Source organism: Rhizophagus irregularis, chromosome 17 (assembly GCF_026210795.1).
Source record: "Rhizophagus irregularis chromosome 17, complete sequence".
NCBI lineage: Eukaryota > Fungi > Glomeromycota > Glomeromycetes > Glomerales > Glomeraceae > Rhizophagus > Rhizophagus irregularis.
This window is the reverse complement of record NC_089445.1, coordinates 1,947,521-1,970,699: the sequence shown is the minus strand read 5'-3', so window position 1 is coordinate 1,970,699 and position 23,179 is coordinate 1,947,521. Positions and strand designations below refer to the sequence as shown.

Sequence of the window (23,179 nt, the reverse complement as noted above, 5' to 3'; positions counted from 1 at the left end):
TTTGAAAGCCATTGTATCTAGATCTATAAAAATATTTCAAAAAATTGGCCATTTTTAGTAAAGTAGTAATATTATTAATATATTAGTTAGATATAAAAAAAGTAATAAAACGATAGTAGTAATGTTAGTAATATATTAAAAAAATTAAATAAAATACATAAAAGTAAAAAAAAAATATAATTAATATATATTAACATATAATATTAATATAAAAATAAAAACATAAAAAGGTGTACATATAGTTGTTTAATTAATATTGTTAAAATTCACCATTACAATTCCAAAGAGATATTAGTAAAAGTAATTGTTAATTGATATACGTGCGTTAAGGTTGCTTGCCGAAACCTAGGGGTTTAGGCAAGATGGCGTTTCGCTGAAAAGCGAAATTCTGCCAAAACTATATTAAAGTTATATTAAAAAACTGGCAAAACTTTGGAGAAAGATGAAACTGCCGAAACTTATTATAAATGCCGAAACTGCCGAAACTCTGCCGAAACTATAATAAATCTATAGTAAAATTTTGACGAAACTAATCGTAGGATTTTGAAGAGGTTTAGACAAGCAACCTTAACGTGCGTATCACTTTTTGTATAATTATTAGTTTAGTACAAATATATATATTATATATTATCAAAATAAGTTTTTTATTTAATTTTTATTATTATATGTTAAAATAATTTTGGTATTCATTTTTATTGTCTTTTTTTTTCTAAAAAAAAGATGAGAAAAGAATATTTTTGAAAAAATAAACAAAAAATAAACAATAACATACTATTAATGCATGTAATCAGCGATCAGCTGAATTTTAATTGGTTAATGAAATATAGAAATGTAAAAATCAAAAAGCAGAAGTATTTTTTTAAAATTTAAATCATACAGATTGTTTTTAAAGTTTAATTAGTAATTTAAAAGTTCTTTTTTTTAATAAGAAAATTTGTAAAAATTTTTTTTAATACTGCTTAATTTTTAAATTAAAGTCTTAATACTAAATTAGCTAAATTAGAATTAAGAAAAATTTGTGAGAATTTTCTTTGATACTGCTTAATTTTTAAATTAAAGCCTTAATATTAAATTAGTTAAATTAGAATTAAACAGTATTAAGAAAAATTCACAAAAATTTTCCTTAATACTGCTTAATAGTTAAATTAGAATTAACATATGGACTGATTTATGGAATTAAGTTTTTATATTCAAAAAACTAACTTTATTAAGCAAATGCAAATACAAGTTACATGAAAATGATAGATTCACACCAGCTGACATAAATAAAATTGATTTGATTATATTATTTTTTGATTTTTTTAATAATATCATTAAAATTAAAAAATTTAAATATAATTATTATGACAAAATATTGAATAACTTAACGTGTATGTATGCTAGACGAATGAATTTATATTCATTAGAAAGAAGTAATCAAGAGCTATCTATAAACCAAATATCGCATAAATTGAATCACAAGTTGCTGAATAATTACGTTCAATATATTTATTTTTAACTTTTGACTTTGATCATTAATATCTTCACATTTAGTTATTCAATTTGAATGATTTTTTTTTGTTCAGGTAGTTTAGGTTCTGGGATTTCATATGAATATAAATATATGTGTTTAGCATATATATATGCTGAGATATTAACGATTTTGTTAATTGAATAAAACTCTGACACAAAAATTTTTAAAATTATAATTCTTACCAAAAGATGATCTTTACAGGTATTATTGAGCTCTTTTTACTTTACTTAACAAGGTTTTATTTGCTATTTCTGTTTTAAATCGAATAAATTAATAAAATCAATTTTAAAAAGTAATTAACAAGTAGAATAAAATCAGTATAGTAAAAAACAAAAAAAAATATTTCAAAAACTCTAAAGCATAACTTACATTTTTATTTTGTATATTTTTACTAAAAAAAAGAAGGAACTAAAATTAAAAATAAATGAAAAAAGATTTTTCTTATTAATATAAATTATTAATATTTGTTTTCTTAATTACTGATTAAAAAAAACCTGCTATATATGCCTATAAACTTTTCTAAGTTACCTAATAAAATCTGATTGAAAAATGATTGAAAAGTAATTGAAAAAGAAAGTAGTTGCCATTGTTATTTTTAAATAAACATTAAAAATTTTTTTTTTATTTTTTGATAAATTTAGATTATCTGATTATGTAACACATATAATTTAAGCTTGTGAAACATAATTCTTGTTAAAATGTGCAAATCTTTATGAAAATCTTAATTTTGGCTAATTTCACAAATTGGCGAATATAAGCAGTATTAAGAAAAGTTCACAAGAATTTTCCTTGATACTGCTTAATTTTTAAACTAAAGCCTTAATACTACTAAATTAGTTAAATTAGAATTAAGTAGTATTAAGAAAAATTCGCAAAAATTTTCCTTAATACTGCTTAATTTTTAAATTAAAGTCTTAATATTAAATTAGTTAAATTAGAATTAAGCAGTATTAAGAAAAATTCGTGAGAATTTTCCTTGATACTGCTTAATTTTTAAATTAAAACCTTAATACTAAATTAGTTAAATTAGAATTAAGCAGTATTAAGAAAAATTCATGAGAATTTTCCTTGATACTGCTTAATTTTTAAATTAAAATCTTAATACTAATTTATAAAAATGATTTATAATTAAGTTTTGAATTTAGTATTATCAATCAGACTTTGAACTTAAAAATTAAACAGTATTAACAAAAATTCTTGCGAATTTTTAATAATTGTGATTTTACATCAGTGAGTTTTTGGATAGTATATATTAGTGGATACTAGTATTGTTTGATGTTTTAAAGTGTAGAAAACCTTACGTCAAATAAATAAAAATTGGCAAAAAAATCAGATAACCAATTTTTGGCTATATTTGTCTGATTTGTAGCTTTTTGTAGCTGATTTTTTAGTACGAATTGACAAAAATTGGATATGCCAATTTTTAAATTGCATATTCAAATTGGATTGCTGATTTTAGCTATATTTGTCTGATTTGTGACTTTTTACAGCTGTATTACCAATTCTTAACTACATTTTTCAGTTTTTTCACTATACAAAAAAATTGTATATACATTATGAAATATATATTTTTATAAAAAATTATATTGTAATATTGAATTAAATTTTAAAAAATATTTTATTAAGCAATATTAAATAAAAAAATAATCTTAAATAATTAAATTTTAAACAAAATACATTTAAGAATATAAATTTACTTGTAATTCAATGTAATACGCACAATTATAAAAAATTAATAATTCCACAAATATTAACTGTACCTTCATTAAAATAAATATTCAAGTAGATTCTAAGCTGCTGAACAATTTTCAAATTAATAAATGAAGTCAATTTGCTTTGGCTAAAGTGCTCAAAATATGCTCTGAAATGACAAAATAAAAAAAATAAAATTTGTAAATGAGTACCATTGCGAAAATTGTGAATAACTCATCAAGTATTAACTGTATCTTCGTAAAAATTAATATTCAAGTAGATTTTGACATGCTGAACAACTTTCAATTAATATAAGAAGTCGATTTGCTTTGGCTAAAGTGCTCAAAATACGCTCTGAAGTGATAAAATGAAAAAAAATAAAATTCGTGAATGAGTACCATTGTAAAAATCGTAAATAACTCATCAAGTATTAACTGTACTACCTTCATGAAAATTAATATTCAAGTAGATTTTGACATGCTAAACAACTTTCAATTAATATAAGAAGTTGGTTTATTTTGGATAAAGTGCTCAAAGTGTCAAAACACAAAAAAATAAAATTCGTGAATGAGTACTATTATGAAAATCGTGAATAACATATTATCTATTGACTGTACATCTGTAAAAATTAATATTCAAGTAGATTTTGACCTGCTGAATAACTTTCAATTAATATAAGAAGTCGATTTACTTTGGCTAAAGTGCTTAAAATATGCTCTGAAGTGACAAAATAGAAAAAATAAAATTCGTAAATGAGTACCATTATGAAAATCATGAATAACACATCAAGTATTAACTGTACCTTCGTAAAAATTAATATCCAAGTAGATTTTGACCTGCTGAACAACTTTCAATTAATAAAAGCAGTCGATTTACTTTGACTGAAGTGCTCAAAATACGCTCTGAAATGATAAAACAGAAAAAAATAAAATTTGTAAATGAGTACCATTGTGAAAATTGTGAATAACTCATTAAGTATTAATTGTACCTTCGTGAAAATTAATATCCAAGTAGATTTTAACCTGCCAAACAACTTACAATTAATATAAGAAGTTGATTTACTTTGGCTAAAGATCTCAAAATACGTTCTGAAGGTAAAAAAATTTGTAATTTAATACTACTGTATTATATAAAAAATGTAAATAATTCCAAAAAGAATTTTGCTAACTTTCTCTCTGGGAGATGTCACCTAGGTGACATCACCTGTACTAAAAAATAAAATTTATAACTTTTATAACTGGAAATTTTATTTTTAAAATGACATCATCAAATTTAATAACTCCAGCGAACCCAAACCTTATCCTAATTCTAACCCCTAACCATAATCCTAATCCTAACCCTAATCCTAACCCTAATCTTAATCCCCTAACCCAATCCCTAACCCTAACTCTAACCTTAACTAATCTACATGATTTAATTTTATGTAGGTGATGTTACTTGGGTTAAATCACATAGGGAGAAAACTAGTCTTATACTTTCAAAAATATTAACTGTACTTTTATGAAGGTTAATATCTTAACAGTTTTAAACTTACTGAACTACTTTTAATTAAAAGAATAAGATTTACTTTAACCAAAATGCTCAAACTATACTTTGAAATATGTGTAAAAAAAATATAATATTTATTTATATTTTAAATTATAAGTTATTTAATTTAAATGTGTTTATATTTAAGAAAAAATTTTAATTCTATTTTATAAAGTATTTAAAAAGTATTTTAGTAAAGTTTTTGAGGCAAAAAAATAATTATAACTAAAATAAAAAAAAAATCTAAGTTAATAAATAAATATTAAACTATAATACATAATCACATAAAACCCTGAACAATATATATAAAGGTAGGTTTTGAGTTTGCTTAACCAATATATAAAAATTTTTCCTATGTGAGATTTATTATTGCTTATTTAATAACATAATTTTTAAATAGTCAGATATAATTATGCGTAGCAAAGTACTAAATTATTAATAGTCAGATATATATTTGTGTAGCAGGATAGATTTTTTTAATATATATATATAATATAATATATATTTACATTTTTCACATTAAAAAAATTTAATAAAATATGTAAACAAAGTTATAAACATGTTTGTGTAAAAAAAATTTACTATTTTTAATACAAAGAATAAGTTAATTGTATACGTAATACAGGAAACATTTTTAGACGTGATTGTGTAATGTGTTTTTGATAAAACAAATACACATCCGCATAACATTAAAATTATAAATCATATACGTGTCTGTATAACAGTTAAAAAATATATATTGAAAATGAGAGTAACGGATGGATGGGAAGGGAAAAATAAGTGTTTTTCTGTTTTTTTATAATTTTACACTATAATTTTTATAATAATCAACAAAAGTTATTTCATTTTTACTTAGAAAATTTTTTAAAAATATTTTTTTTGACAAATTTTACAGTAAATTTTAAAAATAAAAATTACACGTATTGGTGGCGTTACATAAAATATGAATAAATCCATAAATATCTATTCAATCATAATAAAAATTTATATATAAATAGATTCGAACCTGCTGAATAACTTTACTTAAAAAGGTTTTGAATGATTCCTTTAACTAAAGTACCTAAATTACGCTCTGAAGTCACAGAACAGATATACGAAAATATTAATAAGAAACATTTATAAGTTGTAATATTACAAAAAAATAATAATAGCTTTATCCATACATTATTTCAAAAATTTTTGTTTTTTAGTTTTTTTTATATACATATTTTATAAAAAAAATTATATATAAATATATATATATTATAAAATAAATTGCTTAGCAGTGTAAAAAATTTATGGGTTAGATAAAAGTTTGCTTAGCAGACATGAAAAATATTTGCTTATTGACCTTAGTAAATTTTGAATTTTTTATCTGACCTATATATATATTGTTCAGGGTCCTAATCACATGTTATATATTAAAATCAGAAATTTTATATTAAAATCAAAAAATCCTATTACAAATAGCCAAAAATCGGCAATTTCATGTTAAAAATCAGAAATATTATATTAAAATCAAAAATATTTATTAAAATCAGAAATATTATATTAAAATTGCTAAAAAATCAGACAACTATATTAAAAAAAGCAAAAATCTGATTTTTATTTATTTGACCTGTATATATTTGTAGAAAATACGTTATAAACATATAAATTTTAATATACTGTAAAATAATACATATTCATTTACAATATTTTTGTAAACTGTATACAAAATACTGATATACAGTAGAAATGGTATATGTTATAGACGTATGAATTTAATATACCATATCATACAGTATGTTTACCGTATATTTTATTGTATTTTTTACTAAACACATTTTGCGAACGGTATACATAATACATTATACTTATGATATGCCGTATATAAAAATGCGAACTGTATCAAAAATACATATATACAGTATAAAAACCGTATACATATTTTTTATAGGGCAGTTATAGTGCATAGCATGTTTACATGACAAAAAGACATATTTTTCGTAAATTTTATAGAAATCTCTTCAAAGCATTTCTCACATATAAGGTGTTGGATTTGTCTGCTAGAAAGTTCTGAGTCATCCATATTTTCAGAATTGTCAGAATTGGTTGCTTGATTAGAAATTTTTTTAGTGACCCCAGTAGTCTTGAATGATCTTTGCTTTTTACCTGATAATAATACATTTGTCTTGAAAGTTTCAGGCTCATTGATTTTGAATTTATCTGGAAGCCTAGAAAGTCTATCCTTTGACAAGGTGTGAGCCAAGATTTCTTTTCGTTTATTGTAAAATCATGTATTTGTAGCTGATTGATTAGTCACTTTGCTTTTTCTAATCGCTTTTCAATTCTACTTCATGACAAGACGTTAAGGTAAGCTACTACCTGTATCCCTCTTTGCTCTCGCCATCTTTATAATCGGTTTCAGAATCTTCGTAAAGATTCGAGAACTTGTCATTAAGCCAAAAGGTAGACATGTAAAATAGTATTGTTTCTCTTAAAAATTGAAAGTAAAATATGGATATTGTGATTCGCTGTAGAGTCAGTAAAACGCCTGATTTAAATCTAACGTAACTATGTAGTTATTTTGTCTTACTAATAACTTGATTAAATCTAAATTCTTCATTTTGAAGTGTTGATAGGTAACATATTGGTTGAGATTGTGAAGATCGATAACAGGTCTGAGCTTTCCCATTTTTTTCGAAACTATAAAAATATTTGAAATAAAACAAGGTGTCTGTGGGTCTAGTTCTCAGATCGCACCTGAATCTAGAAGTTTCTGTATTTCTTGAGAAAATTCTGTTAGATTCAAATTGTTGTGATCTTTGTAGGATAACGGAACAATATCTAATGGCAGTGGATGTAGCCATTCTGGAAAGTATCCTTGTGATACGAGTTCGGTTGCTCTTTGGGATGTCCGAAGTACGAGGTTCTTTATTAATGTCTGAATTGTGTCAGTCTTCCAGCAATCTTTGTAGGGAAAGTGATATGATTTAACTCTGGCGGAGTGACTGTCCACCTTGATTGAAGTTTTCCAACTTCTGTGATTTTCCTCTTTAGGAATTATTATTGTTCTTATACTTTCTGTTATAACTTGACTGTTTCTGTGAAGTTTTGTAGTTAATATTGAATGATGATTAATTCTGCTTATTTTGATAAGATCTTTTCTTCTGAAAAGCGGCATCATTAAGGAGTCTGTTTGATTCATTTTCAGCTTTAATTGTTTGGTAAAGTTCCTCTCTAAATACTTTGACTTTATCGGAAGGTTTGTGGTAATTCAGGAAAATAGTCACCTTGATTGCTTGCTCTTGGCGTAAATTATTGATGAATGAAAGGCATCTAAAGCCAATGACCGTGTATTGAGTAGAGATGCGATCTGAAATCTGAAAATTCGGATCATCCGCCAATCCATCCGATCCGAACAGATAATGGATGCATCTGGATGGATTAAGGATATCCGTTTTAATTCGAAACAGCATCCAATGATCGTACAGAGATGCACAATAGCTCATTCGAATCGTCGTAATGAGACGATTTGAATGAGCTATTGTGCATCTCTGTACGATCACTGGATGCCGAGATATTCGGCAAAATGTCAAACATTAGCAATTTCATTTTACGATTATGCAAAATTTTACGCTTTGCCGAATATCTCGGCATCCAGTGATCGTACAGAGATGTACTATAGCTCATTCAAACCGTCTCAATGCAACGAATCGAATGAGCTATAGTGCATCCCTGTACGATCGTTGGATGCCGAGATATTCAGCAAAACGTCAAAAATCGGCATTTTTTATTTACGATACTACTGATTTTTGGCGGTTTGCCGAATATCTCGGCATCCAACGATCGTACAGGGATGCACAATAGCTCATTCGAATTGTTGCATTGAGACGATTCGAATGAGCTTTTGTGCATCTCTGTACGATCACTAGATGCCGAGATATTCGGCAAAACGTAAAATTTTGCATGATCGTAAATAAAAATGCTGATGTTTCACATTTTGCCAATTATCTCGGCATCCAGTGATCGTACAGAGATGTACTATAGCTCATTCGAATTGTCTCAATGCAACGATTCGAACGAGCTATAGTGCATCTCTATATAATCATTGGATGCCGAGATACCCAAAAATTTGAAGTTAATCCGGATTATCCAGATTTAATCCTATGATAATCCGGATTGATCCGTGCAGATCACGGATTGTAAAATTTCATCCGGATTGCATCTCTAGTATTGAGGACAGTCTGTTCCAATTGTACCCATGCCTGAAACTGCTCAGAGGTAGTATCTTCAAGTTTTGAAGCATAAACGAGCTGTAAAATATTATCTGTCAGTCTAATAACTGATAAAAATCAGTAAACAGCACGTCTAAGATTGGTATTTTGGTCCTTTGCATTACAAGGCATAGAGGTTCATAATTTTTTATCCATAATAGGCAGGTCAAATGATATTTCTTTATTTTTAGGTTCTGTTTGAAGAATAGTTTTGCGAACTGTTGGAGTAAGTAAATTCCCTTTGTATATTTTTGTGGGTAACTGTTGCATTTCACTGGGGGCAATCCAAGTGTTTGAGTCGAAGTCTTCCAAGGTATCTTCTTGAACATTATCGACATTATGGTTACCGGTTTCATTATTATTTAAGTTGTTCTGATTATTAGACATGTTAGAGTCGTTTGAATCTCAGGTGCAGACCGCTACAAGAAAGAAATGGCCTAAAGCAGTGATGTTCTTGGAAACTTCTAATAACATTTTGTTGGAATTGAAAGTTCCATTGGAAAAAATTGGAATTATCGGAAGATGCCGATCTTCTAATATTTCATGTGCACTGGAAGCTTTCAATCAAAATCAATTGGAAATTGAACATAGTTATTAGATCTTCCAATGGAAGCTTCCAATTTGTTTATTACTAAAATTGGCAATCATATTTGTGATTTTGTGATTAAAATATTTGTAGTTAAACCATGAGACGTTGATAACTGATTTATATTTTCGCGTCTTTAAAAAATGAAAAGACCTAGAACTTATCGCCTTACTAAATATATAAAAATTCTTGGAAAATAAAATTCATGCACACTAGTCGAAATAGTCCAATTTGGCCAGGTTTCGTATAGGCAAATTTGGCCCGAATTATGGCTGAAATCCAGTCGAAGTTGAACAAATCTTTTAACTGAAAGTTTTTATCGAGTGTTACCACTCAGACTGCCACTCGTCTAAATTTCGGTTAAGTTTCGCATAAGTTTCAGATAGCATTTTTATACTGAACATTAATTCATAAAATTGTATTTTATTTAGGATTAATTTTACATTCACCTCCGGTGAATTTCACCAGGATGAATTTTGCTATGATTTGCATTATGCATAAATTTAATAAATTTTATGGTAAAATTCACCGTAGGTGAATTTCACCTTGATTTTCATAATTTTTTAAAATGTTTTCCCCTGAATATACCAAGACGCCACTTTTCTCATTTTGTTATTTTTTTAAAGAAAATCCTTCTTTCTTAATAATAAATAACTTTGAATAGTTAGTTTCTTTAATAATAATATGGAATTTAATGCTTTTTGTTCTGATTATCATAATAATAATTATGAGACAAGTGCTTTTATTTCAACATATTCTGAACCTTTTAATGATAATTTTACCAATATAAACCTTTCACTATATTCCGAACCTTTTAATATAAACTTTTTGCCATCATCTTTGGAACTTTCTGAGCCACTATCTGTATCACCTGTATTACCATTTGTATCACCTGTTGAACCACTTTTAACTTCAGATGATAATTTTACAGATATAGAAACTTCGTTACCTTTAGAACCATCTTTTGGTAATAGTAATTATCAATATAATTTGGCTGTAGGAGATTCTTTTGATGATTGGTTATTAGTTGATACATTTATGCATCAATATTGCTTAGAACGTGGTTTTGGATATCAAATTTTCCGTAATGATAAAGATCCTAATGATTCAACTATTATCAGACGTAAATCATTTCGTTGTTCATCAAGTGGTAATTATGAACCTAGAAAATTCATGGATCAAAAATTACATCGGTTACATGGTACGATTAAAACCAATTGTGAATGGCATGTTAACTTTACATTTCCTAAATCTGCACATCAAATAGGGTGCACAACATTAAAAGATGTGCATAATCATGAGGTAAATCCTGCACAAATATCTCATATTATTGCTAGATATAGACGTCTTGATAGTGAAATGATTCAAGATTTAAAGTTTTTTTCAGATTGTAAGGTTGCGCCAATTACACAATTAGAGATACTTAAAAAAAAGTATCCAGAACATGTATTTCACAAGCAAGACGTTTATAATGCAATTTATAAATTGCGTCAAAGTAATAGAGATGAAAAACTGGACTCAGTTTTATTTCTTAATGTACTTTTAGAAAAAATGATTCAAGACCCACGTTTGAAGATTTATATTAGACATTCTGGTAATGAATGTCGTTTATCAGGCATCTTTTGGATGTCTCCCTCTCAACAAGAATTATATCAACGATTTTCTGATGTAGTATTAAACGATAATACTTGTAAGACCAATAAATACAATATGTATTTGAGTGTGTTAATAGTAAAAGACAACTATGAACGATTTCGAAATATAGCAAATGCACCTTAGTGGAAGACGAAATGGCATCTACATACACATGGATTTTGCAATGTTTAATGAAAGCTACTGATAATATTGCGCCAAAAGCATTTTGGACAGATTCAGAGCCAGGATTAATTAATGCAGCTTCTCAAATTTTTCCTACAACGCCACATTTTTATTGTTTATTTCATATTTGGCAAAATATAATTAAGAATCTTAAATCAAAATTAGGATTAAGATTTCATGCTTTCAGTAAGGCTTTTTATTCATGTAGAAACGTACTAAGCATAGAATTATTTGAGCAACGTTGGGCATTTATGATAAATGAATTTCAGAGTGTGGTGCAGTTTATATGCTTAGGGGCATTATATGGTAATAGAATCAGTTGGGCTAAAGCTTATATGCCATTCCAGTTTAATGGTGGTATACAAAGTACCCAAAGTGTAGAATCATTTAATGGTATTATTAAAAGGTCTTTAAATTCAGCAAGTACTCTTTGTGATATTGCAGAAACAATTGATAAAAGACATCAGGAGGAGTTTAAGTACTGTCAATTAACAGATATTAAGGCGAAATATACACCAATTGGATTACCACATCTTTCATCTCAATTTTTTTCAAGTGTTGATGCAATTATTGTGAAATTTTTATCACCTTTTATATTATCTTTACAACGATATCAAATTTCACAATCTTTTACATATGAAAAACAGTTAACATCATACTTATTTGAGGTAATTTAATAACACGTTGAATTAGTTTGTTAATAAGTTGAGATAGAGTTTAACATAAATTTTTGTTATAGAATTTACAAGCTGAAACCATTGATGATAATTTCATAGAAGAAGTGGTAGATGAACCACAAATAACATTGAAGGCTATACTTGATGGTATAGATACGTCAAATATTATTGAAGTATGGAGAATTATTAGAATAGGAGGTATTTCTAGTAAAGAAAATCTGGCGGCTCTTTTTAGTGATGGGACTCATATTTGTACGTGTATAGAATCTATTACAAAAGGAATTATTTGCCATCACTTTTGGCGAGTAATGCTTTATTCAAGTACTGCAAGATTCCATATTAGTATTATACCTATCAGATGGTATAAAGATGAAATTTTAATGAAATTAGATGATATTCTTGATAATTCACCAGTACTTACAGCATTAGAGTCATCTACTGAAGTTAATACAACATCACGAACAGTAGATTTTACTCTTCAAAGTCTAAGACAACTTCAAGGATCTTGTCATAAAGAAAATGCTCAGAGAATTATTCCTCAAAGAAATCGTTTTGGCGTAGCATTTTCAACTGCTAAAACTGCAATTAATATTGCATTAGAAACTGGAAGTGATACTGAATTAGTAAAATTATTAAAAGATTTCATTTTGAATAAGCAAAGGAGTCGTGATGGTGATGGTATTGAATCAAAAATTATTAATGTAGTTGTGGAAAGTAATAGTCAAATTGTTTCCTTACAGGAGAATTTGATTAATCAAACTACAAATCCATATGTTACTAAAATTCGAGGAGCTCTAAGGTTGCTTGTCTAAACCTCTTCAAAATCCTACGATTAGTTTCGTCAAAATTTTACTATAGATTTATTATAGTTTCGGCAGAGTTTCGGCAGTTTCGGCATTTATAATAAGTTTCGGCAGTTTTGCCTTTCTCCAAAGTTTCGCCAGTTTTTTAATATAACTTTAATATAGTTTCAGCAGAATTTCGCTTTTTGGCGAAACGCCATCTTGCCTAAACCCCTAGGTTTCGGCAAGCAACCTTAAGGAGCTCCAAGTAAAAAAAGAATAAAAAGTGCTATAGAGATTTCAGGAAGGAGTGTGATACGTAAGCATTACAAGTCAAACTAATATTCAACAAAGTAATGATGGTGATATAACGTCAAGATCACAACGAAAATGCGGTCTTTGTGGAAAACCAGGTCATTATCAGAAAAGATGTCCAAATGGTAGAGAGTAGATGCGAAATCAATATATGATATAGTGTAAGTTTGTTAGATTATTTGATTATCCAATAGTTGTTATAGTAATTTATATATGCGCATTACTAATTAATTATTGAATTGCGTTACGTATTACTTAATTAGAGTGAATGCGAAATTGTACAATGTTGTAATACGTTTTTTAGGGGGAAGAGAAAAATCTATATAAAGAACTGCTGTCCGCAGGTGGGTGGGAGGTTTGGAAGGTTTGGAGAAAAAATAAAGTCTTTTCCAAATAATTTTTTTTTAATTGATTACTTCTAATGAAACTTGATCAATTTTTACTCAATAATTATAATAAAATATTCATTAGAAAGGGGAGAAAATTTTACATATTTTTATTCATTTTTATTGTACTTTTTATTGTATTTTTAATTACATAATATCATGTTAAAAATTGTACTTTTTTTAAAAACGAATTTTAATACAATAATTATAAATCATGTGATATGGTAAAATTCACCTTCGGTGAATTTCACCTCCGGTGAGCGTTAAAATAATCCTTTTATTTAATATATAATATATATTTAATACTAATAATATCCTATTTCACCTACAATAATATATTTAATACTATATTTCGCCTACGTATACAATATATTTAACACTAACATACAATGTAGTCTACATATATAATATTTCATCTTCTGTTTTTTAATTCTGAAGCATTTACCATCTACATTAAAAAATCTAGAATTCGTTAAGAAACCTACAAAAAAAAAGAAAAAATGATTAGTTAAAATTTCTTCAATAAAAAAAAATTCGTTTTGAAATATGAAACTTACACAATCTGTTCAATAAAAGTTTAAAGTGAAAACCTACAAAAAAAAGAAAGAAAGAATTAGTTTTTTCTTAAAACAGTTTCGAAAAGAAAACGAAACTTTACCGATCTAAAGCTCGCTAAGGAGATATCACAGCTGATACCTATAAGGCCAAGTAAATAAATTTATTCGTTTCTCATGACCGGGCGGGTCATGTAAATGTTGCGAAAAGATAAAAAAATTTATTTTATTTGGTCATGTGATTTTGGTTTTGACCAATCATAATCATAAAAAAATAATTTTTTTTCCACCCTAAGCCCTCGCAAAAAATTTATTAAATCAACCAATCATCTTCTAGGAATCGGCTAAATTTTTTTTTGAAAATAAATTTTTTTTCCGGGCGGCCGGGTCAAATTTAGCAATTTTTTTTCATGAGAAACGAATAATTTTATTTCTTTGGCCTAAAATAAAAAAATAAATAAAATTTTAAAGTTTCGAAAGAAGGCGAAATTTCGAAATTTACATATCCAAAGCCCAAGGATATCACAACCGATATTACAAAATAAATAAATAAAATTAATATTTTTTGTTAAAGTTTTGAAAAGAAAACAAAGTTTCGAAACTAAACTCACCTATCAAACACCCATAAACTGAAGTCAAAACCTACAAAATAGAAAAAAACTAAATAAATTGTTTTTTTTTTAAAAAAAAAGTTTGAAATGAAAATTACCTATCCAACTGAAGTTGAAACCTACCCAAATAAAGAAAATAAATTAATTAATAAAAAAAAAATTTTTTAAAAGAAAGCTTTGAAAAAAGAAAAAAAAGTAAAGATTCGTACTTACGAATCTTTATCTTTGGGTTTTCGTTCGTCGGAAGCCCACCTGAACCTATAAAAAAAAGAAAGAATGGTTAGTAAACCATTTGTAATAATAATAAATAAATAAAAAATTAAAGATTCGTACTCGTACTTACGAATCTTTGGGTTTTCATTTTTCAGAAGCTCGCCAGATCCTAAAAAAAAAGTAAAGAACGGTTAAAACCATTCATATATTAAAAAAAAAACAAAAAAAATTAAACCAAGATTCGTACTTACTTACAAATTTTGGTTTCTTGGTTTTCCTTTCTTCAGAAGCCCACCAGATCCTAAAAAATAGAAAAGAACGGTTATTAGTAACCGTTCGTAATATTTTTTTAAAAAAATAAAAAAAAAATCTAAGATTCTTACAAATCTTTGAAATTTTCCAGTTCTTCGGAATACGGATATCCACCCGAACCTATAAAAAGTAAAAGAACGGTTATTAGTAACCGTTCGTAATATTTTTTTTAAAAAAAATAAAAAAAAATCCAAGATTCTTACGAATCTTGGAATTTTCCCGTTCTTCAGAACATCCGATCCTAAAAAAAAGTAAAGAACAGTTATTAATGACCGTTTATAATATTAAAAATAAACAAAAAAAAAATAACTAAGTTTCGAACTTACGAAACTTGGTTTTTCCATACTTCGGAAGCCCACCCGAATGGCCACATCTAAAAAAAAATAATAAAGAACGGTTAGTATTAACCGTTCATATTAAAAATATAAAAAAAAACTCCAAAGAATTCATACTTACGAATCTTTGGGGTTTCTATACTTCGGAAACCCATCTGAACGGCCGAACCTAAAAAAAAGTAAAAAATAATAAAGAACGGTTAGTATTAACCGTTCATATTAAAAATATAAAAAAAACTCCAAAGAATTCGTACTTATAAATCTTTGGGGTTTCTATATTTCAGAAACCCATCTGAACGGCCGAACTTAAAAAAAAAGTAAAAAATAATAAAGAATGGTTAGTAACCGTTCATATTAAATTAAAAAATAAAAAAAAATAAACCAAGTTTCGTACTTACGAAACTTGGTTTTTCTATACTTCGGAAGCCCACCGGAACGGCCGAATCTAAAAAAAATAAAAAAAGAATGGTTAGTAACCGTTCATACTAAATTAAAAAATAAAAAAAAATAAACCAAGTTTTGAACTTACGAAACTTGGTTTTTCCATACTTCGGAAGCCCACCCGAATGGCCGAATCTAAAAAAAATAAAAAAGAACAGTTAGTATTAACTGTTCATATTAAAAATATAAAAAAAAACTCCAATGAATTCGTACTTATGAATCTTTGGGGTTTCTATACTTCGGAAGCCCATCTGAACGGCCGAACCTAAAAAAAAAGTAAAAAAAAGAACAGTTAGTAACTGTTCATATTAAATTAAAAAATAAAAAAAAATAAACCAAGTTTTGTACTTACGAAACTTGGTTTTTCTATACTTCAGAAGCCCACCCGAAAGCCGAACCTATAAAAAAAAGTAAAAAAAGTGAAAGGAGGAAGGAAAAGGAAGGAAAAGTGAAGGAAGGGAAAGGAGAACGAAGGAAGGGAAAGGGAAAGAAGGGGAAACAGGGAAGAGGAACGAAGGAAAGGAAAAGGGAGGGGAAGAAAAAAATTAAAAAAGTTTAAAAAAGGATGTATAAGATGATCCTTTTTTAAACTTTTAATATGCGTAACGTGTAATGTGTAACGTTTGATTAAATAATTCAATAAATCGGCCATAAATCATATATGTCGAAATTTGGCCAATTTTTAATAATTTCCGAAATTTGGCCAAAATGTGTGACAGATCAGCCGATTTGTCACATGACCGAAAGTTTTTATTTCGACCAGTGGCAATAATTATGCAGTATGTATTGCATGTGTTGAAAAGTTAGAAAATAATGAACTTTTAAAAAATACCTTTACTAATAAAAAACCACAGATCAAAAATCATTTGAAAAACTGTGTACATTTTCAGGAAAAAATTGGGAACCAAAAAAAATTAGATAAAATTATTTATTTAATGGATAATGAAGAAGAGGAAGAAATGAGCTATAAATGTCAAAGATATCAAAATAATAATAATTTTAGTGAAAATAATCATGAAAAAGTTTTAAAATATCTAAAATCTTTGCAGAATAGTTTTAAAGTTTCAAATTTTAAATTAACAGAAGAAGTAGCTTTGGTCAAATTATATTCTTCAATATCAACATTATCTACGCGTAGCTCAAAAAAAATTCAATTGAAGGCAATCTTATTCATAAAATGAATAAAAAGAAACACTAAAATTTGAACGTCTTCTATTAAGAATGTCAGTAGCAAATGGCTTTCCATTTCAATGGGTTAATCATCTAGCAACTTTAGAATTTTTTGAATTTTTAAGTTCATTTCTTGTTTTACCAAAAAGAAAAGTTTTATTTAATCGCATATTAAACAGGGAAACTAAAAATTTAAATACTTTGAGAGATGAAAAATTAATCAATGATCAAATTGGAATAGTATTAGCGTTTGATGGATGGAAAAATATTTTAAATTAACATATTTTTGGATCATTATTTATAACTTCTTCTGGCGAAATTTTGATATGGGATACTTCAGATATAAGTAATGAACGTGAATGATTAATTAATGATTCAAGAAATCAATAGGTTAAATATTAAACTTAATGCAATAGTATCTGATAATACGTCTGCTTATGCAGCAGCTCAGTAAGTGATAGTAATTAAAATTAAAATGTATTATTTTTAAATATTTAATATTTAATTATATTTAATATTAATTATACTGTAATAGGTGGTGTCTTTAATTAGAATTTCTAGAAATTGTTTTTCTTCTTTGTTTTGCACACCAATGCCAGCTGGCAATTGGTGACATTTTTAAAGAATCTCCAGCTTTAAAAATTGCATCTAGTAAAACTATCACAGTTGCAGCTTACTTTAAAAATGTGAACAATAGTTATTTTATTGGTAAGTTGCGAGATATTCAAAAAAAGCTATATAACAAATGCTATTCAATTGTAATACCTGGAAAAACGAGATGGAACAGTCACTATTATTGTTTTAAAAGTCTTGTTCAATTTAAACAAGCTTTACAAGTAAGTATATTCTTTTTTATTTATATAATTATTTAATATAATTAATTTTTTTTTATTTTCATAGAATTTAGCAATTCGTCATAAACGTCCGCAAGTTGGTTCATCAAACACTGATGAACTTTATCTAAATTCAGATTTTTGTCAAATACTTTTAGATAATAATTGGTGGAAAACGATTGAGCTTTTACAGGATATTTTATTACCATATTGTAGTGTCTTAAACAAACTTCAATGTGATAAAGCACGTTTGTTTGAATTACTCCATGCTATTGGTTATTTTGTTCAATTTTGGAGCCAATTTTCAGATCCAAATTTAGGTAATCAAATGATTGATCAGCTAAAAAAAAGATGGGATCAATAGGAATAACTATTATTATTACTTTCTTTTATGCTTCATCCAAAATATTGTCTAGGTTATTTTAATTCTGAACTTAATAATTTGTCATATACTTCTTTGGACAGTATTTAACATATTATTACAAAGTATAGTTTAAAAAAGGCCAAAGCAATTATTGTTAGAGTTTGAAGATTTTCGTAAAAAAGTTGAACCATTTAATAATGAAACTTTTGAACAATTTGGAAATGATGTCTTTAAATTTTGGTCTTTTGTAGAAGATGAATATAGCGAATTGGGTGCAGTTGCTTTAAAAATTTTTGGAATACGTGTGAATGCAGCTTTGGTTAAGAGAATGTGGTCATCTATGGGTTTTTTATATACAGTTCGTCGTAATCGATTAACAGTAAGTTATGATTTTACTTTTAATTTTTCAAAAGTATTTTTATTATTTTAACTAACAAAATTTATTTTTAACTTTTATTTTTAAATCTTAATAAATGGAATTTGACGAATGGAACTTAACAAATGGAATTTTTATTTTAACAATTGGAATCAATAAATAAAATTTTATTAACTTAATGAATGGGATCAATAATCAGGACTTAATGATCAGTAATTTTTATCTTTATCAATTAAAAATAATTTTTTTATCTTTAATAAAATGATAAAGTATTGGCAATAAGTCAACTTCATACATCTATTAATTTTTCATTAAGAGAAAAGGAGTTACAGCAAAATAAGGCACAATTTCTGGATCTGAATATTGAAACTGAAGTTGGAGATCCTGAAGTTGAAGATTCTGAAATTCTGAAGATATTGAAAATATTGAAGAAGATAATACTAATATTATTAATTCAGAACATTGAAAGCGAGAATTAAATGAATGGGAAAAGATGTTAATGAAAGAAGAAGTAGCATGAATGGAGGAGGAAGAGACGTTGAGAGAAAATTCAAATAGTAATTTAGAAGGTGATCTTTTAAATGAATATATGCATTCAGCAATAGATGAAAGAGCAAAATGGGAACTTAGAAGTTTATTTAATTCATCTTTAAATGCTCCTGATTACTTAAATGAAATGTTAAATATGTAAATTTTTTAAAGTATTAATAAAACTTTTTTTCATGTAATTAAATATTATTGAATAAAAATATTTCACGTAATTAAGATGCTTCCAAACTTCCAATAAAAATCTATTGGAATTGGAATAAACATTAGAATTGGAAGATGGAAGGTTCCAAAATGCTTCCAATCTTCCAAAGAACATCATTGGCCTAAAGTGGCTTATAATGGATTGTATAGTATAAATAGTTTATTGTGTTATACAAAATAGTTTATTATGATGTAATTATTATTTATGAAATCTTGCTGCAATAAAGATCAGGCTGTTAGCATGTGATTCTATTGTCCCGCAGTTATGGGATTAATTTGCATGTTGCACAACTCCTATTCTTCGGCAATAATTTTGCCGGTGCATTTCAAGTGTTTGATTCCAGAGATCTGGAAAAATTCCATTTTTATAATAAATGAATAAAATGGAATTTTTGCCGTAAAACAGAATTTTTATAATTTTATTCTAACACATGACAATTAGCCAATCATAAATGTGGATCAACTAATAAATTTTGTGATATGTCTCAGTTTATCGTTAGCTAGAATTATCAATATAATTAGTCAGAATCTCTGGTGATGATAAATCATGAGATGATTGGCCAATCAGCTAAGCCACCATTAAATATCCTATATATAGTATACTTTTTTACATACTTTGATCTTTTAATTTTGATTTGATATTTCATAAACTACTAAGAACTTAAACCATAAATAAATTTCTTTAAAATTCAAACATGGCTGACAGCAACAGAAATAATGGACTTTTACCAGATCTTCTAAAAGTTTATGACAGCTTGAACGCTGAACAAAAATGAACTTATAACGAATTTCCCACACAAGCAACAAAGAACTTATTTTTGAGAGGAATAATCCAAGAACGTAATAAGTCGGTATGTTAACTTAGAAGACATTGTCAAAAACAAAAACAACAATATTTACTAAAAATGTTAGTTTTTTCGCCAGTTCCTTTTTCCTAATAAACCCTATAGGAAATTGGCTCAGAAATAATAACCTTCATACTTTACATACTTATAACTTTTGTGATTGCTTTTTTAAACGAAGTGATCTTTACAAGCGTAATGGCAACAAATAACTTCATCATTATTTTACATGTAATTTATTTCATAACTAGAGTTGTCATTCTGGAAGTTATGTTTGAACGCAATGGAATGATATATTATCTTAATAAATGGGTTTAATTTTTCGTCATTCTTCTGACAATATTGGGTGTGTCATTGGCGGTGTCTTTAGGAATTCATACTTTAGCACCAATTGTGTCTATTGTGTTTATTAACGTAGATATTAAAGGAAGTAGAATTATCATATAATGTATTAAGTATTGACTTGATGATGTTGATATTATGTATCTATGCTAATGTAAAAATGTAATGATATTAATGATACTTGTAACAAACGCTGTAAAAAAAACTGGAACGTCACTTTGCTAATCTAAAAATTACTTTCCGAGTTTCTGATAAATTTTATCAGACAACATTTATAACGCATAAATCATATAAAATAGTTAGTTAGCCATAGGATTCGCACACAGAATACATTGCTAAAAAAAAATCACTAGCTCGATAATTATATACATGCCACAGGCGCAGTAATCGCCCTCAGCGCAGAGACCCAGAAAAATTTCATTTTATAAATGAATAAAACGGAATTTTTGTCATAAAACATAATTTTATTCTGACATGTGTAATCAAGTGCAATCTAAATCATCCTGCATTAAGGCACCAGCTGGCTAGAATAATTAGAAAATTTTTATCAGAATAAAATTGGAATTTTCACTGTTATCGTGATAAAAATTTGTGATTTGATATTCGGGTCTCTGTTCAATTCTATGACTTTGCATAAGCCATCCACGTGATTTAAAAAAAAAGATATAATAATTCAGTCTATGTGAGTATATAATTCATCTAATAATTCTCTTAAGCAGTTACTGGAGAGATAATGGGACTCATCATTGAGGAGGTTTTCCTTTCATATCTTCTATTACGATAATAATAACCTCTATCACATTCACCATATTCATTATATCCACCATATCCATCATATCCATCATCATTATCCGATTCATCTGGCATTTCTTCTTCAGAATCATTTTCATCATTTTCATCATCTAACTTAATTTCATTAGTTCCTTTCTTCATTGACAAAGACATGGGATCATCATAATATAAATCATCATAGTCATTAGCTTTGGGCGGATTATCTGGACCGATTACTTTTGATTCTTTTGAAGAATTAGAGTCATAAAATAAAGGAATAGGTATAGTTGATAAGCTTACCTCATTCGAAATCCCTCTTCGGAATCTATGTCAGAGATATGCTGATCATCTGGTAATTCAGTGTTGGAGTTCTTAGAGAAATAATCAATAATAGTTTGAAATTGACTATCAGATAATTCTGATAAAGAATTCGCACTATATTGTGATATACCTGATTTTATCAATCCCTATTTTCTCAAATAATTTGTATATGTTTCTTGCTCTCTGAGTTTATTTAAGTAATGTGTTATGTTTAGTACCGAGTTGCGCAATAATAAAATCATAGATTTGTCCTTTCACTTTTTTCTCACCAATTCGATTAGTTTTCATAATATTTTTTACTTGATTATCGAATTCTATATTATAATGATACCAACATAAAATTTTATCTTAATTGGCTATAATTCTTTACTTTTTCGCATCGCAAGCTTTCTGATATAAACAGGCAAAATTTAGATAGTATAACTATGGAATTTTTCAGTATTTTCAGTGACGGAAAGTGGGTTTTCTGTCATGATAATTTCAGTCATATGGGTTTTTCAGATGCTGAAATGGCTGTGAAATCAAATACATCCTATATAATATCTTCGCTTCCCTCTTCTTATGTGATTGAGATTTTTTGTCTTTCGTTACAGAAGATGAATCCTAGATAGCTGATTCACGTAATAATTTCTTTTCCCTATTCTTTTGCCTAAAATCATTGTTAACACTTTTCTTATAATTTCACCTAAGAAAGCATCCGTCTCCCTTTCCTCCATTGACTTGATATCTGAGCTATCAGCTACGTGCTGTTTAGCTATTCTAACACACTGGTCTATTACAGGATCAGGTATATCATTCAAAGCTAAGTGCCTCTCGGGTTCAGTATCTGGCTGTGATACAGCTGTTACCGAAGATATATATTCTTCTCCAACAAAGCATAAGTTCTGCACATTAGTAACATGTTGGAATTGTTGAGGCCTAGTGAGGTTGGAGAAATCGAAATCATGTCTCAATTTGGCTAATTCAGCTTTAAGCTCAGCATTTTCAGCTAAAATATCTGCACTATTTTTTCCAATTCCTCAATTCTAACCTTGTGTTCAGCATTTTCAGCTTCACGTTTGCTATTCTCCTCAATAATTTGTCTCAACTTCGTATTCTCAGCCTCAAGCTCGGTGATACGCTGTCTCAATAATTCAAGCTCAGATGACATGATCGATAATATTTTTATAGAAGATATGAAATATTCAAAAGTCCATTAGTATTTATACATTCTATTATTAAATTTGCATTACGGCCGTCAGCGAAAATTGCCAAGAAAAATTTTATTAATACATGCGAAAATAAATACAAATGTTGGTTAGCAAAGCTAATCCAATACATGACGTCTAGACTAATATATATGATTATTTTTTCTTGATTATCTTCTCTACACGGCGCTTCTTATTTGCAAGTTCTTCACTAGCTGATACC

The 23,179-nt window shown here is 27.4% G+C and overlaps 5 protein-coding genes across 5 annotated transcripts; 4 read left to right on the top strand and 1 right to left on the bottom strand.

Annotated features, from left to right (window-relative positions):
* Positions 1-10,240: 10,240 nt before the first annotated feature.
* On the top strand, positions 10,241-11,142 carry OCT59_009153 (uncharacterized protein; the record flags this gene model as incomplete). Its single annotated transcript, XM_066133352.1, has 2 exons — positions 10,241-10,989; positions 11,103-11,142. 2 exons carry the CDS (start codon positions 10,241-10,243, stop codon positions 11,140-11,142), a joined length of 789 nt encoding a protein of 262 aa, XP_065999801.1.
* A 1,289-nt stretch (positions 11,143-12,431) lies between these two features.
* On the top strand, positions 12,432-12,863 carry OCT59_009152 (uncharacterized protein; the record flags this gene model as incomplete). Its single annotated transcript, XM_025311321.2, has 1 exon — positions 12,432-12,863. One exon carries the CDS (start codon positions 12,432-12,434, stop codon positions 12,861-12,863), a length of 432 nt encoding a protein of 143 aa, XP_025173029.2.
* A 4,072-nt stretch (positions 12,864-16,935) lies between these two features.
* On the top strand, positions 16,936-17,181 carry OCT59_009151 (uncharacterized protein; the record flags this gene model as incomplete). The annotated part of the gene is made up of 1 exon (XM_066133351.1): positions 16,936-17,181. One exon carries the CDS (start codon positions 16,936-16,938, stop codon positions 17,179-17,181), a length of 246 nt encoding a protein of 81 aa, XP_065999800.1.
* A 40-nt stretch (positions 17,182-17,221) lies between these two features.
* OCT59_009150 (uncharacterized protein) lies at positions 17,222-17,449 on the top strand (the record flags this gene model as incomplete). The annotated part of the gene is made up of 1 exon (XM_066133350.1): positions 17,222-17,449. The coding sequence occupies one exon, from the start codon at positions 17,222-17,224 to the stop codon at positions 17,447-17,449; it is 228 nt and encodes a 75-aa protein (XP_065999799.1).
* Positions 17,450-21,388: 3,939 nt separating this feature from the next.
* OCT59_009149 (uncharacterized protein) lies at positions 21,389-22,057 on the bottom strand (the record flags this gene model as incomplete). The annotated part of the gene is made up of 3 exons (XM_066133349.1): positions 21,389-21,773; positions 21,900-21,915; positions 21,988-22,057. 3 exons carry the CDS (start codon positions 22,055-22,057, stop codon positions 21,389-21,391), a joined length of 471 nt encoding a protein of 156 aa, XP_065999798.1.
* Between the last annotated feature and the right edge of the window lie 1,122 nt (positions 22,058-23,179).